Source organism: Sycon ciliatum, chromosome 8 (genome assembly GCF_964019385.1).
Source record: "Sycon ciliatum chromosome 8, ocSycCili1.1, whole genome shotgun sequence".
Lineage (NCBI taxonomy): Eukaryota > Metazoa > Porifera > Calcarea > Leucosolenida > Sycettidae > Sycon > Sycon ciliatum.
This window is the reverse complement of record NC_088650.1, coordinates 28231764-28256032: the sequence shown is the minus strand read 5'-3', so window position 1 is coordinate 28256032 and position 24269 is coordinate 28231764. Positions and strand designations below refer to the sequence as shown.

Sequence of the window (24269 nt, the reverse complement as noted above, 5' to 3'; positions counted from 1 at the left end):
ACGATTCCGTGTATCTCTTGAATGTCATGTTCCACAAGCACACCAGACTTTTAACTGAAATGCACCAGTACCGTGAATAAGAAATTACTCCTCCGAGTATGCACACACCTTGACCTTGCCCATTGTGTAGCAATGATAGCGCATTGTTATTTCTCCAGTCCACGCACACGCAGACACACAGACACAGACACACAGACACACACACACACACACACACACACACACACACACACACGTGCACACACCCACATCACCCCCCCCCCCCCACACACACACACAAACATACATGTGTATGCACACACACACACACACACACACACACACACACACACACACACACACACACACACACACACACACACACACACACACACACACACACACACACACACACACACACACACACACACACACACACACACACACACACACACACACACACACACACACACACACACACACACACACACACACACACACACACACACACACACACACACACACACACACACACACACACACACACACACACACACACACACACACACACACACACACACACACACACACACACACACACACACACACACACACACACACACACACACATCCACATATTCATTCAAGAATTTATAGGAAGCATGCACCTAGACAACAAACTACATACACTATCACGTCAAGACAAGAGGTACACCACGCACCAGCGCGCTTGCATGCACACACACACACACACGTAATTATACACACACAGACACTGACACATATACACAGACACACACATACACAGACAGACAGACACACACATACACAGACAGACACACACACACACACACACACACACACACACATACTGGTATACACACCATGTACAATGTGCGATGTATCGCCCATCAGAAGAGAAGCATGCAAATCTGCAAAATGCACTGGATGTGCACCCACAGATTTTCTCTTATAGCAACGATAGCGGACAAGATCTGAATGAGACAGATCAAGACTAGCGCCAGATAACTGTCCAATCCACACAATCTGCGAAGCCATGTGAATCGAACACCAAATGGCAATGCATACCTGGTCTACACTACACGGAGTACATTGTCAAAAAAGGGCCAAAACAGTAACCTATGCACACCCTACACTTGCTGGGGTAACCAGTATAGACAGCACGCTGCTTTGATTGAAGCAGACACTAGATGCACTGGTACCTTGAAGTGAAATTGGAGTTACTTTACCAACCAGCCTCGGCTACTGAGTACTGGGAACCCAGAGCCAACAGACATACCAACAACCACACAGACACATCGACATGCACACACACTTGCACACACTTGCACACACACACACACGCACACGCACACACACACACAATCACACATATCTGCGTGCAGACTTGCTCACATATCCTGCAATCAGAATGCAAAACAGTCCAGAACCACTGGGTCCATTCTCTCACAATTCAGCCAAAAGGAGCTTTTCAATTGATGATGCTTAAAAAAATTAAACGATAACCGTAGGAGTTAACATTAGATATGCCAGCATAAAAAAATGGATGGATCGTAGCCAGGCTGGATAATCATTTGAGGGGATGGCTGCTATATCAGAGGAATCTATGGGTGGGCGGAAGAAAAACGAGTTTACAGAGCAAGACATAAAGAAAGAAAGAGCGAACCACCACGGTATGCCTGAAAGCGTGCAGCATAATAATCATCTAGTTGATCATCTGGCTTAGTTGACTCACTCAAAAGAGTCCATTCTTGATGCTGGTTGCATAAAAATCTAAGTTTGGAAACAATACAATGTCATACTGATAGGACATGAAGACCGTCAAATGATTACTGCCAAACACACACACACACGCACGCCGGTGCGCGCGCGCGCACACACACACACACACACACACACACGGTCATGATGTTGCCCACCGTTAATCTCCACGAAGAAAAGCAACAAACGTCAGCGTAGCATTGCCAAACTCTCCTTGTTGATCTCGTCCCGCTCAAAACGCGTCACTTTCGACAGGACCGAATCTAAGGTGAGGTCATCCAAATCGTTCGCTTGGTACAACGACGCACCGCTTTTGGATGCCTGTTTTCGCATAGGCGTGCCGAACTGGACTCCGTTGAACTTCACGCGCACAGACTCGCGCATGCTCTTCCTCGTCAGGGTGTCCGGCACCCATGTGATGAAGACCACCTTGTTACGCTTGCCACCGCTGTCTGTTGTGTACGGCAGGTTAACAACAGCCCAACGAATGTCCTGATCCAGAGGACTGAAGTGAGCGAGCAACTTTGGCCACAGTCCGCCATCCGCCCAGTCAAACGACGTCTCCGGAATGATCTCCGACTCGTCCTCCGTCAGCCGGAACACGGCAGCGAACTGCTTGGCGTTTGTCACTGATTTTATGCTCTCCCAGACGTCCTCGTGTACTACAGGATCCTTCTGCAGCTCCACGCCCCCTGCACCGTCCGTCTGCTCCATGGCTAATTAATGAATGGCGAGCTGTGCTGCTGATAATCACGAATACAACAGTAAGCGACTGTACTCTCCAGTCTGTAGTATCGAATGTACTATATATCGGGGTTCACTCAGTAAGGGTATTCAACTCAGTGTCAGCTAAACAGCTTTGACCACTCGCGTTTACTAGCTTTAGAACTGGAGCTCAACCAACTCACTTCAAGTTCCTGTTGGCGACTTTCTGACTAGAAACAGCACCTGGAACACCCTTATATTTCGCTAGCGATGTCGTAGGTCAGGTGTACAAGTCCGCCGGAGTTTGTCATCTAGCGTTTTTTTTATGACAAGCGAAAACTGTGGATTTATATCAACAGGGCCATATTCGGTCAGTTCGTCCACCCCACAGCGTATCAGTTTTGCTGTCGTGGCAAAGCTGAACTCAGTTCAATGGCAGCTTTGCGGCGCCTTCCGAGAACTCACACACTGATATCGTCAGAGGTCGAACCTTCATCGCAAAATGAAGGCTTCACTTCACTGTCTTCCATGGGTCTTGACAGTCTTCGATCTTGTCTTGACACAACTCGACTCTGACTCGGACTCGCTGATGAATGTGATGATGCATCGAGATGCCGTTGATCAATCACGTCATGAGTACGCGAGTCGCTTATCATACGTCATACATGTACTAGTAGTGATGTAATGATATCGCTTTTGGAAAGGGGATTCACCAGTCACTGGCAGTCACCACACTGAATCTCCCGAGTGCCAAGTAGAGCGTCCGTCTCAGTTATCCAGGGAGTAGTACAATACCGGTATTGTACTACTCCCTGCTCTCATCTAGTGATCTACCATGCATGCAGCATGATCTACTGTACCATGGCATGTGTAGTGTGACATGGTCACAGCTTTGTTACTCATAACGTTACGTTAGTATGTCATACTCGACTCATGCTCATACGGTCAGTTTTTTTAAAGTAATTTTTTTAGTCATACAGACTCAAGAGTCATACGAAGTCTTCTACTAGTCTGAGACAAGAGTATTGGCACCAGTGTAGAATTGCACACACACACACAAACCCCATACCCAACTCATAATGACTCGCCGCTTTTCAGTCAGTCCTTGTGCCCTTGATCATTCATGCACATACATGTTACGTGGCATGCAGCAGCGTACAGCGGATCCAGTAATTGGCTAATCGTACCATCATTGGCATGATGTATTTCTGTAGTCACATGATTTCCAAGAACTAAGTCACACGGTGAAGTGTGTGTTGCTCCCTAAGTAGGGAACAACACACACTTCCCCAACTATCGCCGAAGTCGCACCAACCTCTAATTCACACAGTATTTACCAAATTATTATACCCGCTGTTAACTCAGCCCACGCCCCACGGCCAGCAGACTAGGGGCGGCATGCAGGTCACCTGGTCAAGAGACCGCCTGGTTTTAGTGACCACCTTGTTTCATCAACTACTGTAAAAGCAGAAATTTTCGGTGGTGCAATATTTTCGGTATTCTCCAAAACCGGCGGTTCGGTAGAGGGAAATTTTCGGTAAAACCCGTTCTCCAGGTAAGTGTGCTAGTACTGCACGTATACAATATCGGTTGTACTGAAATTTTCCGGGCGTTTTATTTTCAGTAAAAATTGTCGGCACCGAAGTTACCAAAAATAAAACACCACCGAAAATTTCTGCTTTTACAGTACCTGGACTCAGCAACCACCTGATCATGAAAGAGGCAACTACTGAATTACTTTGACACCAACTCACTGCCTACGGTCTACAATGTTCAAGGTTCGAGTAAAATAAGGATACCACCTGCGCTCAAAGTCAAAGACTGTGATAGTACAGTACATGTACCATCAATGCATCATTATGAACACTGAAGAGTGGAAGTAAAGCTGCAGCCTCCCAACCTGCTGTGCAAACATGACATTGTGTTCTAGGAGGCCTTTTGCTACAGTGACGACATGTAGATTTACACACACGACACGCACACACACCTCCTCCCCCCCCCCCCCCCCCCCCCACACACACACACGCATCAGGCTCTCGCTGCCACGTACATGTAAGTAACACACTCCAGACAGCTCCAATCAGACACGACGGCTTATCCGATGATGGCAAGAAGACAGCACATCTTCCACAAATCCCTGCTGGGAAATTTGAAGAATATTACTCGGTAGGGTGAATGTATTCCATAAGAATAATAAGCCGGAGTTATAATATTACGACTGGCCCGTGATGATCTCGGCCATGCACTGAATTTTGGGATGTCACTCACAAAATTCAACAGATAATTTCCCACAGCAGACGACAGAAACAAAAACAGTTACGCCAAAGAAGTACTGTGTTCTCTCACACAGATCAGTAAAAGAAAATCAATTGTTTTCGCGGCTGTTTTAGGCAGATTCGCGATAAACTCTTTCAAACGTGCAAACTTACGACGACATTGGTTACAAACTTGAGGATCAAGGCCACCGCAGGCCTATGTGTTGCCAGTAGACCACTCAAGACAGGAAGAGGGACCCGCCATCAGCCATAACTAGTTACGCGACCAGAGACAGTCAGAGACTGGAAGACCGACCCCACATCAGCCACCACCGTGTGGCGGTCACGAAAAAGCTAACACCACTGGTCAGCCACTACCTAACATTGCTGATGAGCAACTGTGAGTTAGAAAAGTGGCGGTGATAGTGTAGCAGAACTACCAGCAGAAAAACCTGAGCCAACACCAGTATGGCGTTTTGGATCATGAGTAGGATTGTCTAGCTGTTATCATCGAAAAAGACGGGCGCAATGACTTCACATCTGTGACAGCAGCCGGTTAAGCGATTGCCCTTGTGGCGAACAAGATGAAGAACAAAACAAAACAGGAGCAACTACGAAACTAACGGGCCAATAGAGTGTAGACTCGCAAGCAAGTGTACCGATCGAGTAGCTTCTGCGCTTCAAGGCTTGTCCCATTTCCTGTTCATGAGACGCTTGATCTGGTAGAAGACAAGGCAGAGACAGAAAGGACTCTGTTTATATCAAGGCATTCAGTAACTTACACGATCATTCCACACACCACCATCCACAAGCTGCAGTGCATTCACATGTACAAGTAGACAGAAGTCTCCTGTGATCACCATTCGATGTAGGTTCGCTGATGACTAGGGCTGACACGATTATATCGGTTATCCGTCTAATCGATCATTACAACGAAGCGATTTCGATTATGCTGTCTGTTTCGATTACGAGATTCTAAAAAACAAAAGAAAAAAAACGTTATCAAACCAGTGAGTAAGAAAACAAGATAACATCTTTTTTACGGTTTTTATTTATTATTTTTTACATAACATTGTACTGTGAAGTAGTAGTACAGTAGTAGCAAGAATACAATCTTGGTAGTAGGATCCGATAATGTTACAAACATTGTAGATCGTCAGTGCATGTACGCTTCATCTGTATGTATATGTGTCAACACGGCATGCCTTGTGCTGGTCTGGCGCGACACTTTCTAGGGCGCAGTAATCGGTATTATAATCGATAATCGAATCGATACAAGGGTAGGTTAACCGATCGTTGAAAAGTGTAATCGTTTCACCCCTACTGATGACTATCGAAGAAAAAAAACGTATATGAATCATTGTGTTACATTTTTCATTTCATGATTGTTTCATGGTATCATGTCGACATCAACTGCTCTATTTATCGCATTGTTAAGACAGACGAAGGATAAACAATTTTGATTCACTCCTTGCGCCGTGGCTAGCTGTCTTACAAGTTCTTCTTCGATGCTAATATATAATATTTTTTACGAATGAGTTCAAAAATTGCAATTTGAACTCGGATATGGAGCCAATGTAATCAAGTCATGGATATACGAAGGAAGGTCGCAGTGTTACGAGTTATGAGTTATGACCAACTGTCCACCAATGTAACCAGATACTATACAGTCAGCAAGTGCGACAACAGGGCCTAAAACTGACAAGGAGACATTCAACAACCTGACACCAATACATCCACGAGGCACAAACCAACAACCTTCCAACTTGGGAGGCTCAGGTTAGGAAAGATCCAAAGAGGGGAAGGAAAGTGCAATGAAGATGAGCACGAGCTATGTCCCGCGGCAACAAAGAATGCCAAACGTTACTGAATGATGACGAGACTAGTAAGAAAAAATTGGACGTACCTGTCTTACTATACAACTCGGCCACGCAAAGAAACAGATCGCCCAACTTGGGAGGCTCAAGCTTATAGGATAAAGTTGGTCGGTCCGTTGCTTTGCACGGTCGAGTTATAGCACCGACGACTCAATGCCGGGAAAGGCACACACCAACTTTATTTCTTGCTCTGACATCCCGCAAAGGGACTTTCTCGCAGCTGCAGGCATCCCAAAACACAACCAATGGCTAGCTACTAGCAGCCTAACATTACTATAAGTATTCCCATCGAAACCAGGCTGGCCTGATGCCGATCGCCTGGCAAAAAACGAAAATCTCAGAGCCCTAAAAATTCTTACCCATGACTTCCTATGTGTGTGTGTGTGTACGGCAACAGCCTACCTCTTTATCTCGGCATATATCCTTGGCAGTGTCGCCCTCTCCGTTGATAATCGTCGGGTCAGCAGCACCGTTCATCAGTATATTCACTAACTCCTTGTGCTCACGTCCGGCAGCGGTGTGGATGGGCGAGTTTCCAGCATAGTTGACAGCATTCACCTGGGAAGAAGAATGAGAAGAGAGGACAAGAAAGAATAAGTGAGCAAGTGGATTCTAAATTCTAAACGATTTCGAAAAACTTGTACACTGCACGCACATGTGGCTATAAAGGCTCAAAGTTCATAGCAGAAATAAAATAAAAGTGTCATGGCTGCTATGTCCACTCTTCACATGTTCTAAACTCCAAGTAAAGTTACGCTATCCGTGGCTGATAACATACTTGGTCCGCGTCAGCGATATTGTCGCTCATCTTTCAGCTTTGTTTATATGTCGCCAAAGCTCACTTGGCAGCCCATTTCATCCCAATTTTGGTTAGTAAGTTAGTTTACTAGTACCTGAAAGGTCTAGCCACAGTTCGAGTGGATTTCGAGAGCGACGAGGGGGGGGGGGGGGGGGGTGATTCTGATTGATACAGCGCCGCATCAAAATAGATGATCTTGTTACGCTGTGCAGGCAAGAGCAGCGTAAGCCACAAGAAAGTAATCGGCTACTCGGAATCAGCTCCATTTTGCTGAATGGCCGAGATCGCTCACCTCAGGGATCGCTCGTCAAGCTGAGATCTCAGCTCCCTTACCTACAACTCAACGCTCGGAGTATCCAGTTCGTCGTGGAGATTTGCAAGTACTGTGCGTGTCGTCGTCGTTCAAAATAAAATCTTGCAAAGAACGCGTCTGATTTGAACCACACAGACTGTCGTACTGCCCACGCGAAGTCCTATAGAGAAGGCGACCTTTACGATCGACTTCTGTTTAGGAAATAGCCAGGCAGCGGAGAGGAAGAGAGATGAGCTTGCAAAAGCAAGAGAGTCGATCCCGAGCAAAAATATTTGTCACCAGCGTCGAGAGCAGCGACGAGGAGGACCGACAAAAGTAGGAACCCTTCCTTGGACAATAAATTCCTTACAGCTAGTTGTCATTCTATACCTTACCGTCCATCGTACCAAGTTTTATCACTTCAAGTGCACGCGTTCATGTCCAAAGTCTGAGTTCAAATTGTCGAAAGATAAGCGACAATATTGCTGACGCGGACCAAGTACTAGTAAACTAACTTCAGGGCTCACCACGACCATACAAAGCGTCAATAACGGTCATTTGGATTTGACCAATCAGCGCACGGCAAAACGGGCTGTTTCTTGCAATTGTGGGGTGTTTTCTGAGTGGAGCTTGTCTGTATTCGTTGGTTTTAGACATTAGGCCATTGTGGATTCGTGTTCAGAAGGTGTGTCTTTGGAGGGTTACCGTCTCGAATTTTTCGATTTGGCCTTCGTTTGGCTGAGATCGGATGGTGAAATCACTCAAACGCGAAGGCGTGCGAACAAGTGAATGAAGAGAAAATTAAAATTCGGGGACGGTAAACCGATAGAGAATTCCAAGACCTTGAAAATGAGCTATCGATGGTGAGAATCGGCCAAGGAGAACCGCTGTTCTACTTTTTTGAAGACATCAAAAAAGGAGAACCTCTGTTCTACTTTTTTGAAGACATCAAGGTCGGCCGTGCGTCGCCGCGCGCACCAACAAAAACTGGCAGCCATGCGCATATCTGCAAGTGCAACAAGAAAGGACGGAGGAGACAGCAAGCGTTCCAAGTTAAGAGGTCCTTCGTGTTGACTCAAGCTAAGGACTCATGCCAGTCAGGGATCATACCAGTCACCTCTCATGACTAAGGGATTCATTTGTGGCCAGGAAACTCCCCACTCGCAGCGTGAAAGCTGCGAGGCCAAACAGAAAAGAGTGTGCCGAGTTGCGATCAAGAAACGCTGAGTTCTACTGACAACATTGGTTAGCTAGGCGCGGCAAATTCTTGTAAATGCCAGGACTCAAGTTCACCAGTACCTCACGGACATATCTTGGTCGACACCCACCAGCGGATTGAGAAAAATGACCAAGATGGCTTGGAGAAAGGACGTCTTCTCCGCGTGTCTTTCCCGACAACAAACAACAAGATTCGCTTCGGCACTGGCCCTTCGCTGAACAGAGTAGACCAGGGAGTCGTAAAATACCAGTATTTTACGACTAGACTGTACATCGCTGTACATCGATGAGCATGAACTCGGGTGCGTAGCCGCTATGACTGCACAAACTCTGGCCTTGGCGGCATCGCCATGTTTTCAAAATGGTGGTCGACGCTTTTTGAATTTTGTATGGTCGTGGTGAGCCCTGAACTTACTAACCAAAATTGGGATGAAATGGGCTGCCAAGTGAGCTTTGGCGACATATAAACAAAGCTGAAAGATAAGTGACAATATCGCTGACGCGGACCAAGTACTTCTTTCTGGAAACAACATGCATGTGTGCTTGGATAGTATCTGGCTGAGGAAAGGTTACTACCAAAGGCATTGTACCGGTACTCAAAAAGGATGTGGTAGAGGTGGAATTGTTTCACCGTAAGACATGTAAATATAACGAGGACGTATCTAACATTTTATCGAGTTAAACTGCTTATCACCTTGCTTAATATCTTGCTACAGTCGTTCGTAGCTGCTTCATAACTCGTTTCCATGTGATTTCTTCTATTTTAATATTATCGAGTGGCATTCCTTCGTTACAATACGTTCTGTTGAGGCTGTAACATCGTAAACTTGCGACTCGTTATAATAACATGTCTTGCAGTAACCAAAAGTGGTACCGAGAGCAAACCATGACACTACATTCGCTTACGTTGGCGCCCGCATCGACTAGGTAGCGCGAGATGGGCAGGTGCTGTAGCTCCACGGCATGGTGCAGTGCTGTTCTGCCGGCAGTGCCATCCTGAACACAAACACATGAAACCAATGCCACGACAGCTATCACCTATTTCCGTAAATTATAAAAATTATGACAGCAAGAAGGAATTCGAAAATTTCTAGGAACTGAATGATCAGTGAATTTCGACCCCAACCCACATTTACCTGTGCCTCTTTGTCTGGCAATCAGTATTCTTGCACTATCAGCAGAGCTTGGTCTGCTGGCTCCCCCATACAGGGTGCATAACTGAGCTGCACCCATTGCCCCCACACACCCTTTAGTTGTAGGCTGGATAGCAAGCTGTTGAATGGTGTCATCCCAGCAAAAGTTGCTATGTCTAACATAGCTTGTCTGCTATTATAGCTTCAGCGAGGAGCAGGCGGAAGCGATGGAAGTGGATAGAACTCTCACTCCAAACTCTCCTCCTGAGCCGATCAGACACCCTACGAAATACTCTCTGGGATACTTCCCATTCCCCTCTTAAAAAAAAATGAAATTTCACGGTTTAAGTGAGACTGGGCTGGAGGCCGGGTCTTCCGTATCCGTAGCAACGCCATCACCTTCTATGGGTCAAGGCACAGATGCAGCTCCTAAAGCGGTGGGAGGTGAGTAGATCAGACCCACCCCCAAAGTGGTCAAAGACACCGCATCTATACGCATTCCCATAGTACCTTCTCGTCAATATCTGCACCATGGTCCAGTAAGATGTTCAGTGACTGCCCGTCATTGTGGATAACACTGCAGTGTATCGGTGCAAACCCTGAGCATCAAAAACACACAAAACACACTGCAAGTCAGCACTGCACAATCTAACACGCATCCACGACAAAAAACGACCTTGACTCGAAACTGGCAAGACTTTCAACTACTGCAAGGCCGCAGGTTTCATTGGTTGCAAAACACAGGTTGCATTGGTTGCAAAACACAGGTTTCATTAGTTGCAAAACACAGGTTTCATTGGTTGCAAAACACAGGTCTCGTTGGTTGCAAAACACAGGTTTCATTGGTTGCAAAACACAGGTTTCACTGTTTCACGGTGTGTATACGTGTAGTGGCCTAGTGGCTAGTGTGTTTCACCTTCGTAATCCTTTATCGACATATCCAGCTTGTGAATGGTCACGCTGAAGTGTTTGGCCACTTTCTCGTCTTGCACGGTGAAGAGCTCTCTCAGGCAGTCGCGACTGTGATACTTGCAGCACAGGTGCGCTGCAGTCCGCCCGTTACGGTCCTGGAGAGAGAGAGAGAGAGAGAGAGAGAGAGAGAGAGAGAGCGAGAGCGAGAGCGAGAGAGAGAGAGAGAGAGAGAGAGAGAGAGAGAGAGAGAGAGAGAGAGAGAGAGAGAGAGAGACAATTCAGACGCAAAAACACACACACACACACACATCAAACAAGAGCCGTTGATCTCCAACCCTTTGATGATTCGCTACAGTGAAAAGTGAGTGCAAAGGTGGGGACTGACGGCTATTTGTGCTTGACGGACACTAAAATGTAGAATAGCAATGCTGAAGAATACTCCCCCCCCCCCCTCCCCCCTCCCCCTCCCCCCTTCTTCCCCAACACTATTTAAAGGGGGAGTTAAGGCAAAAATTAAAATTTTACCAGCTGTAGTCTTCGGGGTGCTGAGTCGAATGGTCGTGGTCCGAGGAAGCTGAGACGCTCCCTTCCTACTTGAATCCCAATCGAACTCGCACACTTCCACCGAAACTGGGTGACTGCGCCCTACTAGATGGGGATTTGTATGCAAAATGTCACTAAAAGCACCATTTCGTTCTTATAAAAGCATGGATGACCGCGATTGGCCCATATGTTGTAGTCTTTTGGACGCTGAGTCAATTGGTTTTGGTCCGAAAAGGCTGCGATGCAGTGTTCCTCCTTTATTCCCAATCGAACATGGTTGAACAAGCGGTCACGTGCTTCTGCATACGCCAGTCACCTGGTCACCGTGCCTGCAGGGTACAACTTACTAGCCTGTTTGACCTTTTTTGGGTGCAGTCCTGTCACTCGAGTTGAACTCGAGTTGAACCTTGGTGTGAAAGGTGTCGCCTGCTGGCATGGTGACCAGGTGATTTGGGCACCCAGGAGCACGTGACCGCTTGTTCAACCATGTTCGATTGGGAATAAAGGAGGAACGCTGCATCGCAGCCATCCGTGCTTTTATAAGAACGACATGGCGCTTTTAGTGACATTTTGCATACAAATCCCCATCTAGTAGGGCGCAGTCACCCAGTTTCGGTGGAAGTGCGCGAGTTCGATTGGGATTCAAGTAGGAAGGGAGCGTCTCACCTTCCTCGGACCAAGACCATTCGACTCAGCACCCCGAAGACTACAACTGGTGAACTTTTAATTTTTGCCTTAACTTCCCCTTTAAGCCTGGCATGACACTAAAATATCTTGTATAAGTGGATAAGATTAGCCACAAGGCACCAATTGGAAACTTTTTAACTATTTTAAATTTTTTATAATGTTACAGTACAATCGGACCACAGGTACAAGTCAGAGAATATGCTTTAGAGAACTACAGTAGAACCTGTCAAGGCGACCACTCGGATAAGGCGACCATCTGTCCTAGAAGACCACTGCAACCAGGACCAAAGGATGCCATTTCCAGTCAAATGACCCTGGATAAGGAGACCACCTGGTAACAGAGGCCACGTTTTGAAGGTCCCCTGAGCGGTCGTCTTAGACAGGTTTCACTGTACATCATGCCATATTTCCAGGGCACGGACAAAATGAAACTATCGTATTTGCTGGAGTATAGCGTACACCTTGGATATACTATTTCAGGCCCCAAATCGCAGGCGCACACTATGCTCTGAATATGAAAATGCACGTACTTTAAACACCAGTGCAATGAATCAAATTATTGCGAAGTTGCAACCTCTGACCTGGAGCAAACCATACGATTATTGTGTGCATTACCTGGCCACTTCTGCAGTTCTGGAGCCTGGGCTATTTTGCTTTGTGATTTTTTCTGTCTTCCGGCCATTTATTTCCTTTCCTCCTTTGCTTCTTTAATACCTTCCATATTCGCTTTTATGTTATTGGGCCCGGTTCCCGTTTAATGTGCGAAGTAAAAAAACAAAACAGACAAACTGTGTCTACTGCCAGCTACACAGCTAATGCATGATGGTCACAAGACTCCATCGGTAACATGTGCATTATACAGATGTAAAATAGTCGCAATAGTACAAACTCCCATTCTTGGACGTTCTGGTGAGCCGAGAGCAGGACAGTTTCAAGACGACCATCTACCGGAAACCAACGTTCACCGGACTGTACACAAGATGGGACAGCTACGCACCAATTGGGCAGAAAGTGGCACTGATCAAGTCGCTAACTGTACGTGCTAAACGCATTTGTTCCCCTGAACACCTTGATGGGGAACTCTCCAATTTAAAGTCCATCTTCTCCCGGAATGGCTACCCTCTCCCACTGGTACAGCGAGTTATGTCTCAGATGACGACGAACGCAGGTGGTAAGGAGAAGAACTCCAATGGTGCTATTCTACGACTACCATGGCTAGGTGCTAGGTGACTCATCCCTTGAAATCAAAAAGAAAGTTCTCAATCTAGTGCAGCGCTTTGTTCCTCTTTGTTCTCCTATATGTTGCTTCACCACCAGGAAATTATTCCAAACGACCAACAAGGATGCCTTGCCGATGACTAATATTAGCAAAGTCATATATCCATTTACCTGTGAGTGTGGCCACAGGTACATCGGCAACACAACCCGATGCGTAGGTGATCGCATGTCGCAGCATATTCCGCCAAGACTAGTCATGGCCGCAACACCAGGTGTCGACAACGTCAAACCCAGGAGAGGAAGACCGCCCAAACAGAAGGCACTGGCAACAGCCCTGACAAAGCCAACTATCGCCGCTTCAACCATCATACAGCGTGTCGGATCCAAGAAGGTGCAGACAACAACCAGCGCTCGCCGCAGTACTCGGCTACTACAACAGCGCCAAGTTGCACGGACACCGACCAGGAGCCCATCGAATCAGGTAGCGCAGACTAACCCTATCCCGAGTAAGTGTGAACCCAACCAGCGTGATTCACACAACCCATCGGCTATGAAAAATAATAGTGCAATAACTACACATCTTATCATGTCCCCTTCTTGCCTTCTTGCCTGGTACGCGAACCCGTCGAATGTTTTTCTTTTTTTCTTGCCTGGATGCAGTATGTAAGAATGTTCCAGAGCACTTCAAGATTCACGCGCGGGCGCGCAGCAAATGTCACCTAGATGTGCTAGAGGCTGTTTACATTGCCAAGCTACAGCCTGAGCTGTGTAGACAGGAGTTTGTTAGCAAGCTAGTGCTAATTTGACTTCCCACCTCCCTGTTCTAGTATAGTGCTAAGGGATGAATTTACTGTCATATTTTCGCATAGCAGTTTGTGCTATACGAAATCACAATTGTGTAGCAGTCTTTGATTTTGATTAGCATTTTTCTTTGAAGGTCGAGTGTTTACCACATTGTCCTTGTTGAGAGTGCTGCATGAAAGCCCATTTGCAAAAAAAAGACTGAAGCATACACAAGTTCACGCAGATTGAGAGTACCTGCACCACCTACACTGCGCTGCATGCATGTTACTTGACAGTGCAGGCTAGGCATGGATAGTCTATGTATCGCAATTTTCTGCTAGTCATGGTGAGTTTTGAGTAGCAGTAGATCGATTTTGCATCGCAAACTGCGATGCGATACAGGATAAATTCATCCCTGGTGCGTGTACTCTTTGGCGAAACTCACACTATCATTCAGCCTGTGTACGTTTCATCACAATTTTTCCGCCAATATGCTGTATAAATTGACATTGTTGTGCTTCGTCACATGATCACCATGTACTGATTTTGAAGAGTAATGGTACGAAAGGCCTCATCAGATTTACAACTAGCTTCGTCTCTTCGTGTGCTGAATAGTACTGTCTATAATTAGTACAGAAAAGAAAAAGAACCAAGGAACTACAAGTTACGCTATAATGTCCACTAACGCCACCAGTTACTAAACAATCAGCTCATGCGATAACATAGCCCGACACTGACCGACGGTACTGACGTTCTACGACTAACTGGCTAACAGCTCTAGCACATCTCGGATGCGCACTCCAACAGCCTTCCAACTTGGAAGGTTCTAAGTTATTATGACTTGTACTTCCTTGGTCTTTTTTCTTTTCTATAAATTTATCCTTGGCTCTCTATCCGAGTCTATAATTGTTATGATTGTTACTGCTGTCAAATCTAGGTTGCGTACTATACCATGGATATGCCTTGAACTACACACTACCCTGGATATGACTTGAATTGCCAAAAAGTTGCTCAAAGAGGGGTGAGCATTATACTCCGGTGCACGTTATACTCTGAAAAATACGGTAGATGAAATTGTCCGGCTTTGGTGAGCGTAGTATTTTTACACCATACGCTGCGCATACACTGCATGGTGAAGACATCACTTTCTTTTCTTCCGCTGTCTGATGAGCGTTTCCAAACACGAAAAAAGTTCCATTCTCCGTTCTCCGTTTTTTTGGCCTTGCAGTACGCTATGCCCTAGCTAGGTCATAATTGACTAACAGCAGCAACGACCATAGACACTTTGCCACTCCAGTTCTTTTCTAGTAAAGAAAATGACCTTGAGATTCACTTGCAGCTCATAATACAAGCATACATTTCAGGACAAACAAGTACACTCGTAACTGGAATGTAATATGTTGCCAACAATAGGGGAAGCAGTTTGTACTCTGTGCGAGCAATTCCCTCGCAAATAAGTTAACAATTCCCTTGCAAACAAGTTAACAACTCCCTTGCAAGTCAAACCAGGCAGTGAAGCGTGGCACCGCTGTCATACGCACATGCTACTACCATACCTGAAGGTTCACATCTGCTCCGGCCAGGATTAGGTCTTTGACGATGTGGCGTTGACTGGTGATGACTGCAAGGTGGAGTGGTGTCTGCAGACAGTAGCCCACGCGCACACACACACACACACAAACACGTACACACACATACATACACACACATACACACACACACATACACACGCACCACACACATACACACACACACACGCGCACATACACACACCACACACAAACACAGCACACGCCACCAATAGTGTTCGGGATTTTGGTGCGTTGAGCACTCGACTCGAGCTGCCCGGACTGATACTGACTGTGAATGTAGACTTGAAAAGAAAGTGAACAGTTTTGCCATTGCAAAAGACATCAGTTTGATTGTAATGGCTTCCTCTGAATGCAAAAGCCTCCGAAAGTCTTTTCAAGCTCCAGCAATGAGAGGAATGAGTAACCTCAAAATTAAATCACATGTCATTTTTATAATTAAAAAAGAGAGGACCATAAGTTTACAAGTTATCCATTTTGTCAAACACTCACGATTATAAGGAGGATACTGTTGAGTCAAAATGTGCAACAATTAGCACAAAACTGACTGATGTGATACTGACATTCAACGACCTGATGCTTAGCTGCATCACGTCTGGAATGCGCAAACCAACAGCCTTCCAAATATTTTAACACTGCATTCGAGGAACTTGTCCATATTTTTGGTAATTTTGTTGATAGGAAACTCGTCTGATTCCAGTAATGCCATAATTTGCAATGAGGAACAACTTGAACTACCTAAAAATTCTCTGTTTTGAAAGCAAATGTCGTGACGCACTAAGCCGATCAGCTTCCATGGCAGGACAGCTGAAGTGTACGCATCCTGGTGAAAGTCAGACCACTCTATCCGGTCCGAAAGGCAGTCAGAATACCGAGGTACCACTGCACCATTTTCACTGGTAATTTCTTAAAAGAAATTACCAGTGAAGAAACAACACCTAACATACCTGGTAAAGATTGTTCCGCGGATCAACACTGGTTTTCGTCGCCACGATGGTCTCCAGAAGCTGTCGCGTTACCCGTACGTCGCCGTGAACAACGGCTATGTGGAGGCACCTGCACAAGGATTATAAAACAGCCAAACGTTGGCCCCTCTTCCCTCCCCCAAGAAGACCAGTTTTATGATGTTTCATAATTATCACTGATTTTTGATAATGGGTTTTGAATAGAGCCCCGTTCTCTAGGAGATATCCTGATCTGTTTCGTTTCATTGTCCAGCATAAGCGAATGTGTGGATCGAGCATGAATGCTTGGTTGACGCCGCCAATCATTGTATGATAATATTGAAATACGATTCTGTCACTGGTAGATCTCTTACGTGTCTCCGTCCTCATCTCGCTCGCTCACAATGTCCAGAGCTCGCTCCATGTCAGGGCTTCCACCGCGATCGGACGCCTTGTGCTTTCCGCGGAACAGGAGCGAGGCGTCTTCCAGTCCTGGCAGCGCATTGGATGCGAGTAACCGCTGGTCCGGCTGGCTTGTGAGAGTGCCGATCGGAGTCGGTATCGCCATGGTTGCCGGCGCATAGATCTGCTGGGGCGACGCGAAGAACTGCGGAGCTATGGCCATAGGGTAGTGAGCACCACCTGTATATCACACGACAATACCGATACAGCACCGCACCGCAGGACTTGAAGCATAGCACAGGTCTTAGCCAAACTACCACGGAATCTCTGAAAGTGGCTGCAATGGAGTTTGCCAATCTATAGACAGGTGTATCGCGATTGCTGCAAAGTGACCACGTGTAAGTGCTTGGACTCAGAAACGTAATGTGCACAAGACTGCGACAGAGTTTGCAAATTGAATTTAAATATAAGAAACAAAAAAAACAAAAAAATTGCATATAGGTGTGTATGTCTGTGCATGCTAGGACAATAATCAGTAAGGCCATCATTTTTTATAGCTATGTTTCGCGTCGTCCGCACGCATACGTTTTGACTTTTTTCGGAAAAAAAATAAAAAAATCGAACATGCACAGTGAGTGTATGATCGTGCGAGTCATCAGTGTGGACTGGTTGCGATACGGCGAAGCTGGGATTCAGAAATGGCCTCTAGGCCAGCGTTGGTAAATCGTTAGTTCGGCATCTGGGAGCAATATTCTATGAGCTTACACCAGACCGCATTGATCGCCTCAAGCTGAGAGGATGCGTCGTTCCGGAGCTCTTTGCACCGCTGCTGAAGTCTCAGTACAATAGTCCAGCAAAGCATGGGCACCAACGGTTGCCTACTCTCAGAGTCCTCTGTCCAAAGTGAATATTTACTCATGCTGATAACCCAGATGTTGTGCTTCAATGTACGATTTTTCTCTCGAATGTACATCATGCACGAGCTATTGCGCTATGTACAGTGCATACACCTCTGATGAGCCTTTTTTTATTATTTTGCAACTTTTTATTTTTTTCCACCTCTCGCATATGATTCTGGAAGTTGAACTGATGCGAAACATAGATATAAAAAATGATGGCCTAATACGTATATACTCTGAAAGACACAGGGCAGTTCACAAGCTTACCAGGGGCAATTGCAAACCTAGTGGGTGCCATGGCCGGTGCCATTATTGCATGGCCAAACGGCTTGCTGCCGTCAACGGCCATCATCTCCGGGGCGACCTGCATAGTCATTGCTTGCGGCGCAACCGTGACGTGCTGACCAATCAGCGAAGAGCTGGGCGTTTGAAGCGTGCCCACGACTGAAGAGATCGGCGTCGCGTGGACCACAGCGGTCGGCTGCACAGATGATTTCGGCTGCACTGCCGTCGCAATCGGTACGGGGTTGGACACTGAGCTCACTGCCACTGCGGCTGAATCGCCATTTTCGGCTGCAGGAGAACAGGGATAAATGTTGAGAAAGAGACTTGGCATTTGCTGTACATATATACACAGGGGCGTCGGACACGGTACGGTCCCTACGGTATTGGCCGTACCACTTTTTGCCCCAAGTACCCATCAATAAAATACAATGATCTGGGATCTAAATTTCGGGTCAGCCGCCACTTCCCCACGAAGAAATTGTACTTCAGATGGCTGACCAGACCACACTAAAATACCGTCCGACGCCCCTGATACAGTAGTCAAAAATGCTACGAATTGTGCATGCTACGCTTCAGACACGAAGTTGCCAAGCGGCCTGGCCCTGGGTCATAGAACAAGTCAACTCGTGTGACTATTCGTGTTAGCCTCTACAAGTGCCCGACACCCCCAGACCATGATACATCTAGTACAAACCAGTCTACGGGCAGTCTTGGAGCTCTAGGGGCCTCTGCAAAGAGCAGTTCAACTGTGTTTTCTTCTGTACGGATCGTGTGAAGGTCGAGTGGCGCCCAAGTGGAGCATGGGCGACGATGCTGGGGCTGGTAAATTATTTCACCCTTACGACTCTGATTAGTCGTAGCATAGTGAGATGGTAGACGACCGATGGGTTTGGTTCAGCGTCAGATACAAAGCAGTGGCAGTCCAACCAAGAGTCTTGCAGCGCTCTAACGTTATCAGTTACTGCCGCTGAAGACTGGCTCAGCTAGGCATCTTTTCGCTGTGGTCACATCTGTATTGTGACCACCGGCATTTCTTCTTAGCACTGGCAGATGCTAAGTTGGCCAAGAGCGATGGGCTGGAAGTCAGAGCATGTCATACTGACCCACAACAGCCACAGTATGCTAGTATGCAGGCACGTGTAGTTTTAGCTAGGCTGCAGCTGATAATACCATTGGATTGGCCGTTCTGAGGTTCTGGACTACAACAATGTTGCTCCTACCCACTAGGCATGTCTATCAGCTGCCAGTGGAGAATTCTCCACTGTCCATTCGTGACTTAGCTCTTGTCTAGGTGGGCAGGCTGCTAACCACCAGACCTCGTGCTATTCGACAGCTGCTGTTCACGTTCTTGGCAACCGGCCGTCACCGCTGTTCAGCTACTTTCAGAGGCGGCAGCACAGCCAGTGTGCTTGCACGCACGCACGTATAGCACTGGCTTCTATGCCCGGGAAAGTGCAAGCGATCGATGTTCCCGCACACCCCCAACTATAATGTTACTGGGGGAACTCCATATATGGCATGAAAACTGTACATATATTACACCTTCAAAATCACCACATAGCTCTGTCACGCTGCGCGATTGCATGTAGCTGCACATATCTACTTACTTCGGAATGAAGCGGGACACAACAAAAATTGCTGCAAACTGAGAGAGCAGCAATTTTAGATTGAGAAAAGAACTGTCACCGAGATCTCCTTTGCAGAATTCACAGAGGCAAGTCAGAAAATGAGCATCTATGGATGCAGTGGCCGGTGCTATTTCAGTGTTCGACTTTCATGTCCGTAATGATTTTTTTTCAATTTAGCCGCAGATCAATGGGTGTCACTCACTGTCCAGCCCCAGTACACTGAGAGGCAAAGACAGTATACTGAGAGGCAAAGACATTTAGCTCAAATGTAGCGAGCAGTAGATAACAGATGCAGAATCAAATCAGGTATGATTCTTCAGTAGGGAAGACTGCAGTGCGGATGGAATCAGCGTGCTGGCATGGATGCGTCGCGTACAATATTCGTAATAATTCAATTGTTTGTAACTTTCCTTATACCTGGCCCGCACTAGTAGGCCGATATTTCGGCAGATGCTCCACCACCGACTCCGGCATGAAATAGGCCGACTGGGTCGGACCACATAGTACACACACAAATTTGTCGGAAACGGGCGAGACAACACCGTCCACACCAGGCAATTTTCTCGCCGATCTTGAGGACTTTTCGTACGATTCGAATCGGCCGAAAAATCGGCCTAGTGTGGGCCAGGGAATTACTTCTGCTCATCGCGCCGACACCAGAATGGTGGTGCATGTATATGCTTTCGTGTGTGTAGACTACGTGTCATCACTGTCGAGTGTATGAGTTCACTTCCGTATTCACGCCAGGCTAGTATTAGGAGTAGGGCAGGGGAACGAGGCAGGTACTCCGTGCAGAGCAAGGGGAAAACGAGGGATGGCAGGCGCGACTGCAGGGACTGCTCCGCCAGGCTCGCAATGCCTGCCCTGCGCTGATTGAATACCCGAAACTCCAATGAAGACTCGCCATCGGCCTAGTTCTCAAAGCCGCCGTTTTTCAGTATTAATCTTCAATTCCTTACTGGAACACATGAAGGAAGAAATCAGAAAGGAAGGCTTGAAGGAAATTGTCCCAGCTCAATAATTTTCGCACCACCCAAAGCCTCGACAGCTACAGATCACTTACTAGTTTTTTTCTTGTTGTCTGCGGCCTTTTCGCCTTTTACCGTTTTACTTCTGCTTTTCCGCGGCTTCCTAGCGGGCTTCTCCTTCACTGGGGGAAGAGTCGGAGTTGCTGGCGCAGCTGCTGCAGGTTCACACGCAGTGGATACTTGGCAATCCTTCACTGGAGCACCATTCGGGCTAGAAGCGGACGATGGAGACGACGTGTTGGGCATTTCTCGCGTCCTAGCCTCCTCGGCAGCATGCACCAGGAATGACAAACGAGACAGGTCTCCGTGCCCAGCAGTCTTTGGCAAATCTCCATCGTTCGACACTGCCGCCGCTTCAGGAGCCTTAGTTTGAGCGGTGGCAGCTTTCGCAGCAGAAACCCTATTCCGAGCGCGTTTCTTCGGGGGCATATGTTGTTCGTTCTCCATCTTAGTTCTTACGTTGGAGTTCAGCGAAAATTTGAACGAGTCCAAGTTCACAGGTCTCGTCGCGATCGCACTGAGTCTTAGGATTGCCCAAACAGAACGGAATCGAACAATGAACACAATCAATATCAGCTTCGTTTACCACAAGAACACTACAGGCGCTGCTAGCGCGAGTTCCTTGTTGGTCCTGTGATTCTGCAAAGCAACGGCAGTTCTTCTACACGTACTACCAGTGAAGCAGGTGACGCTTTCATGGTACTAGTACTACTAGAAAAGACCGGAGCCAAATTAGTGGAGGGCCTGCGTAGAGGATTGGGAAAGCGGTAGCCACTTGCATTTCCATGCATTCGGCCAGAGAAAAACGCCTTGATTTTGTTGGACCCACGCCACTCACGGTCAGCAAACTGTAGTACTAGTCTACGTAGATCTACGGCACTAGCACTCATGAGTCATTGCAAACTGCAAGTGCAATGCACTCCACGGACGGTCCAGTCGAGTCAGCATGGACGTGTTCTGGAACTTCTGACTGTTGCAAGGCATGCGATATCCACGCAGGGGCTGCACGCAGCTGAATCGGGGATGAAGACTCGCCACCAGCTTGTGTACCCGAGCCGACCAGTCAGTACATGCCAGTGCATGCCAGTGCCAGTGGCCAAGCGCGGTGGATGTACATGCACAGCAGACTACGTAGCGCTAGCGTAGTAGTAGTACTGTCAGCGCTGCTTGCAAAGATTAGACGTAAGTAAGTTTTAGTCACGACTGATGTCTGAAGTGAAGTGAAGAGCTCCACCACCTCATGCTACATCAGTCATCATTATCATGGTGCGGCGTGGTTCTTGTGACACACTGAGACTACAATGGCTGCTGCAGTGCTGGCTGAGTACAAAATCACGTTCCTAGACCAGGGCCTGGCCCATTTTGGTATCACTCTCCACTTTCAAAGTCCTTGTCGTCAGCTTTGCTCCCACTCAATGACATGACGTCACTAGCATGTCAAGGAGGAGGACAGCTAGCTAGCACAGTAACAGAGAAGAAACGAATGCGAAGCTCGGAAAGGGACCGGTGCGTGCAAGGCAGGGAGTCGTACAAACACGACTCTCTGTGCTAGCGGTGATGCGCATTGCGTCGCTCACCCAACCAGTGCCACTGGGGCCTGGTGCGGGATTTCCCCTGCATGCATGGGGATGGGCACTGGATGATACGTCATAGATTGTCGTAAGAGGTAGCCTACATATACCATATATACAGGCGCTAGGCTACACTACAGAGTACAGAATGATTACAGACAGTACAGATATCGGGGCCTAGATATACAATGTAGTCTAGACGACACGTACATGTAACTGTACTCGTCAGACTCATACGTAACGTAAAAATCGTTAGTATCTCTCAGCCTCTTTTAGGGGAAAAATAAACACAATGAATATTTTTTCCCAAGAGTTCCAAAAACTTCAACTCAAAGTTCTAGAAAGAAAAAAGAAGGAAAAAACACGCAAAAAACAAAACAGCATAATAATGTATAATACATGTACATGTACCTACTTAGGTAAACAGCAGCAAGTAATGTTCAACTTCAAGTCAATATTCCAGTCACTGTTACCGCTCGTGCACGCTTAGCCAGTACCCGGCCCTCTACCACTGCCAGCGCAGCAGAGGTATCACCCACAGCCAAGGCAGACTGACTAGAGAGCCCTCTGCACCCTCGGAGGCACATGATGCAGGACCGCAAGAGGGAAAAAGCGATCCTGCACCTGATGAAAGCCATCACATGAGAGTACTACTCCCCTCTTTTCGCCGCCAACAGAGAGGCCACTCGTTTGTAGAGGGCCGTTGCGACCATGTCGTTAGCATACATGTACTGACAACTGAGAGAAGGACGCTATGGGGCAGAAGTTGGAAGAAAAAAAGAAAAAGAAAAAGAAGTCTTTATACAAGAGAAAAGAGCGAAGAAAACAAGACGACATCAGGAGTAGTCTCCTAACCCCCTAGCACAATGAGGGTCAGAACCGGGTGCGATACCCATAGTTCAAATAGTCCACAGGGACCGGGGCTCTGCCAACCGCGGAAGGTTGTAGTAAGGTCACTGTTTCCGAACACAGTGTCCTCCACCTTATTTCATGCTGTCAATCTAACAATTGCTGTTTTCTGATGATCACTTAGTACGTGAAACTCGGAGTAAAAACACTTTTTCTGTCCTCTTATTGTTTTCTGTCCTCTTATTGTTTTCTGTCCTCTTATTGTTTAAGGAGCCCAACATCAGAAAGACAAAGAGAAGAGGACGCCCATTGGGGCCGTGTCTGACTTGTAAGTCGGGTGGAGTGAAAATATGTTTGAAGAAGAATGTGATATACCGGCTGCAATGCAAGTTGTGCAGGGAAAAATACATCGGAGAGACGGGTCGCACACTGGAGACAAGACTGGAGGAACACAACGGTGAAGCTCGTAGGCGCACTGTGGATAAGCCATGGGGTGACCACATGCAAGCTAAGCATGCAGGGATCAACCTAGGTGTCGGGGACAGCATCTTCTCGGCAGTGTCTGTGGTTGCAAGAGCCAGTGACAGGGCAAGCTGCAAATTGCGAGAGGCAGTGGAGATCAGAAACGAAGGCCCAGAGATCAACACCAGTACTGGATGGTCATTACTCTAAAACAATCACACCACACTGTCTATCTAGGTGACAGTATTTACTGGAAACCACTGACATGGTCACATTCGTGAATTGCTTGCGAGAAACCTGTTCAGACATTTCTCAAGTTATCTGGTGACATCTGCGCTGTGCTAACTTATTACCAACACCCAGCATATGAGTCAGTGAAAACTTGTGATCTTTCACTAGTTTTAGACATGTCATATTTCTAGCACTGAG

General features: G+C 47.0%; 2 protein-coding genes across 2 annotated transcripts; both read right to left on the bottom strand.

The window, feature by feature from the left end:
• Positions 1–1950: 1950 nt before the first annotated feature.
• Positions 1951–2475, bottom strand: LOC135823675 (uncharacterized). Its single transcript, XM_065336524.1, has one exon. It carries the CDS (start codon positions 2473–2475, stop codon positions 1951–1953), a length of 525 nt encoding a protein of 174 aa, XP_065192596.1.
• Positions 2476–4519: 2044 nt separating this feature from the next.
• On the bottom strand, positions 4520–22639 carry LOC135822587 (B-cell lymphoma 3 protein homolog; the record flags this gene model as incomplete). The annotated part of the gene is given in 10 exon segments (XM_065335391.1): positions 4520–5440; positions 7001–7156; positions 9814–9903; positions 10551–10639; positions 10957–11107; positions 15740–15823; positions 16720–16828; positions 17091–17358; positions 18285–18590; positions 20994–22639. Coding segments are annotated over 10 exon segments (1704 nt in total). The 3' UTR covers positions 4520–5401.
• Positions 22640–24269: the final 1630 nt, after the last annotated feature.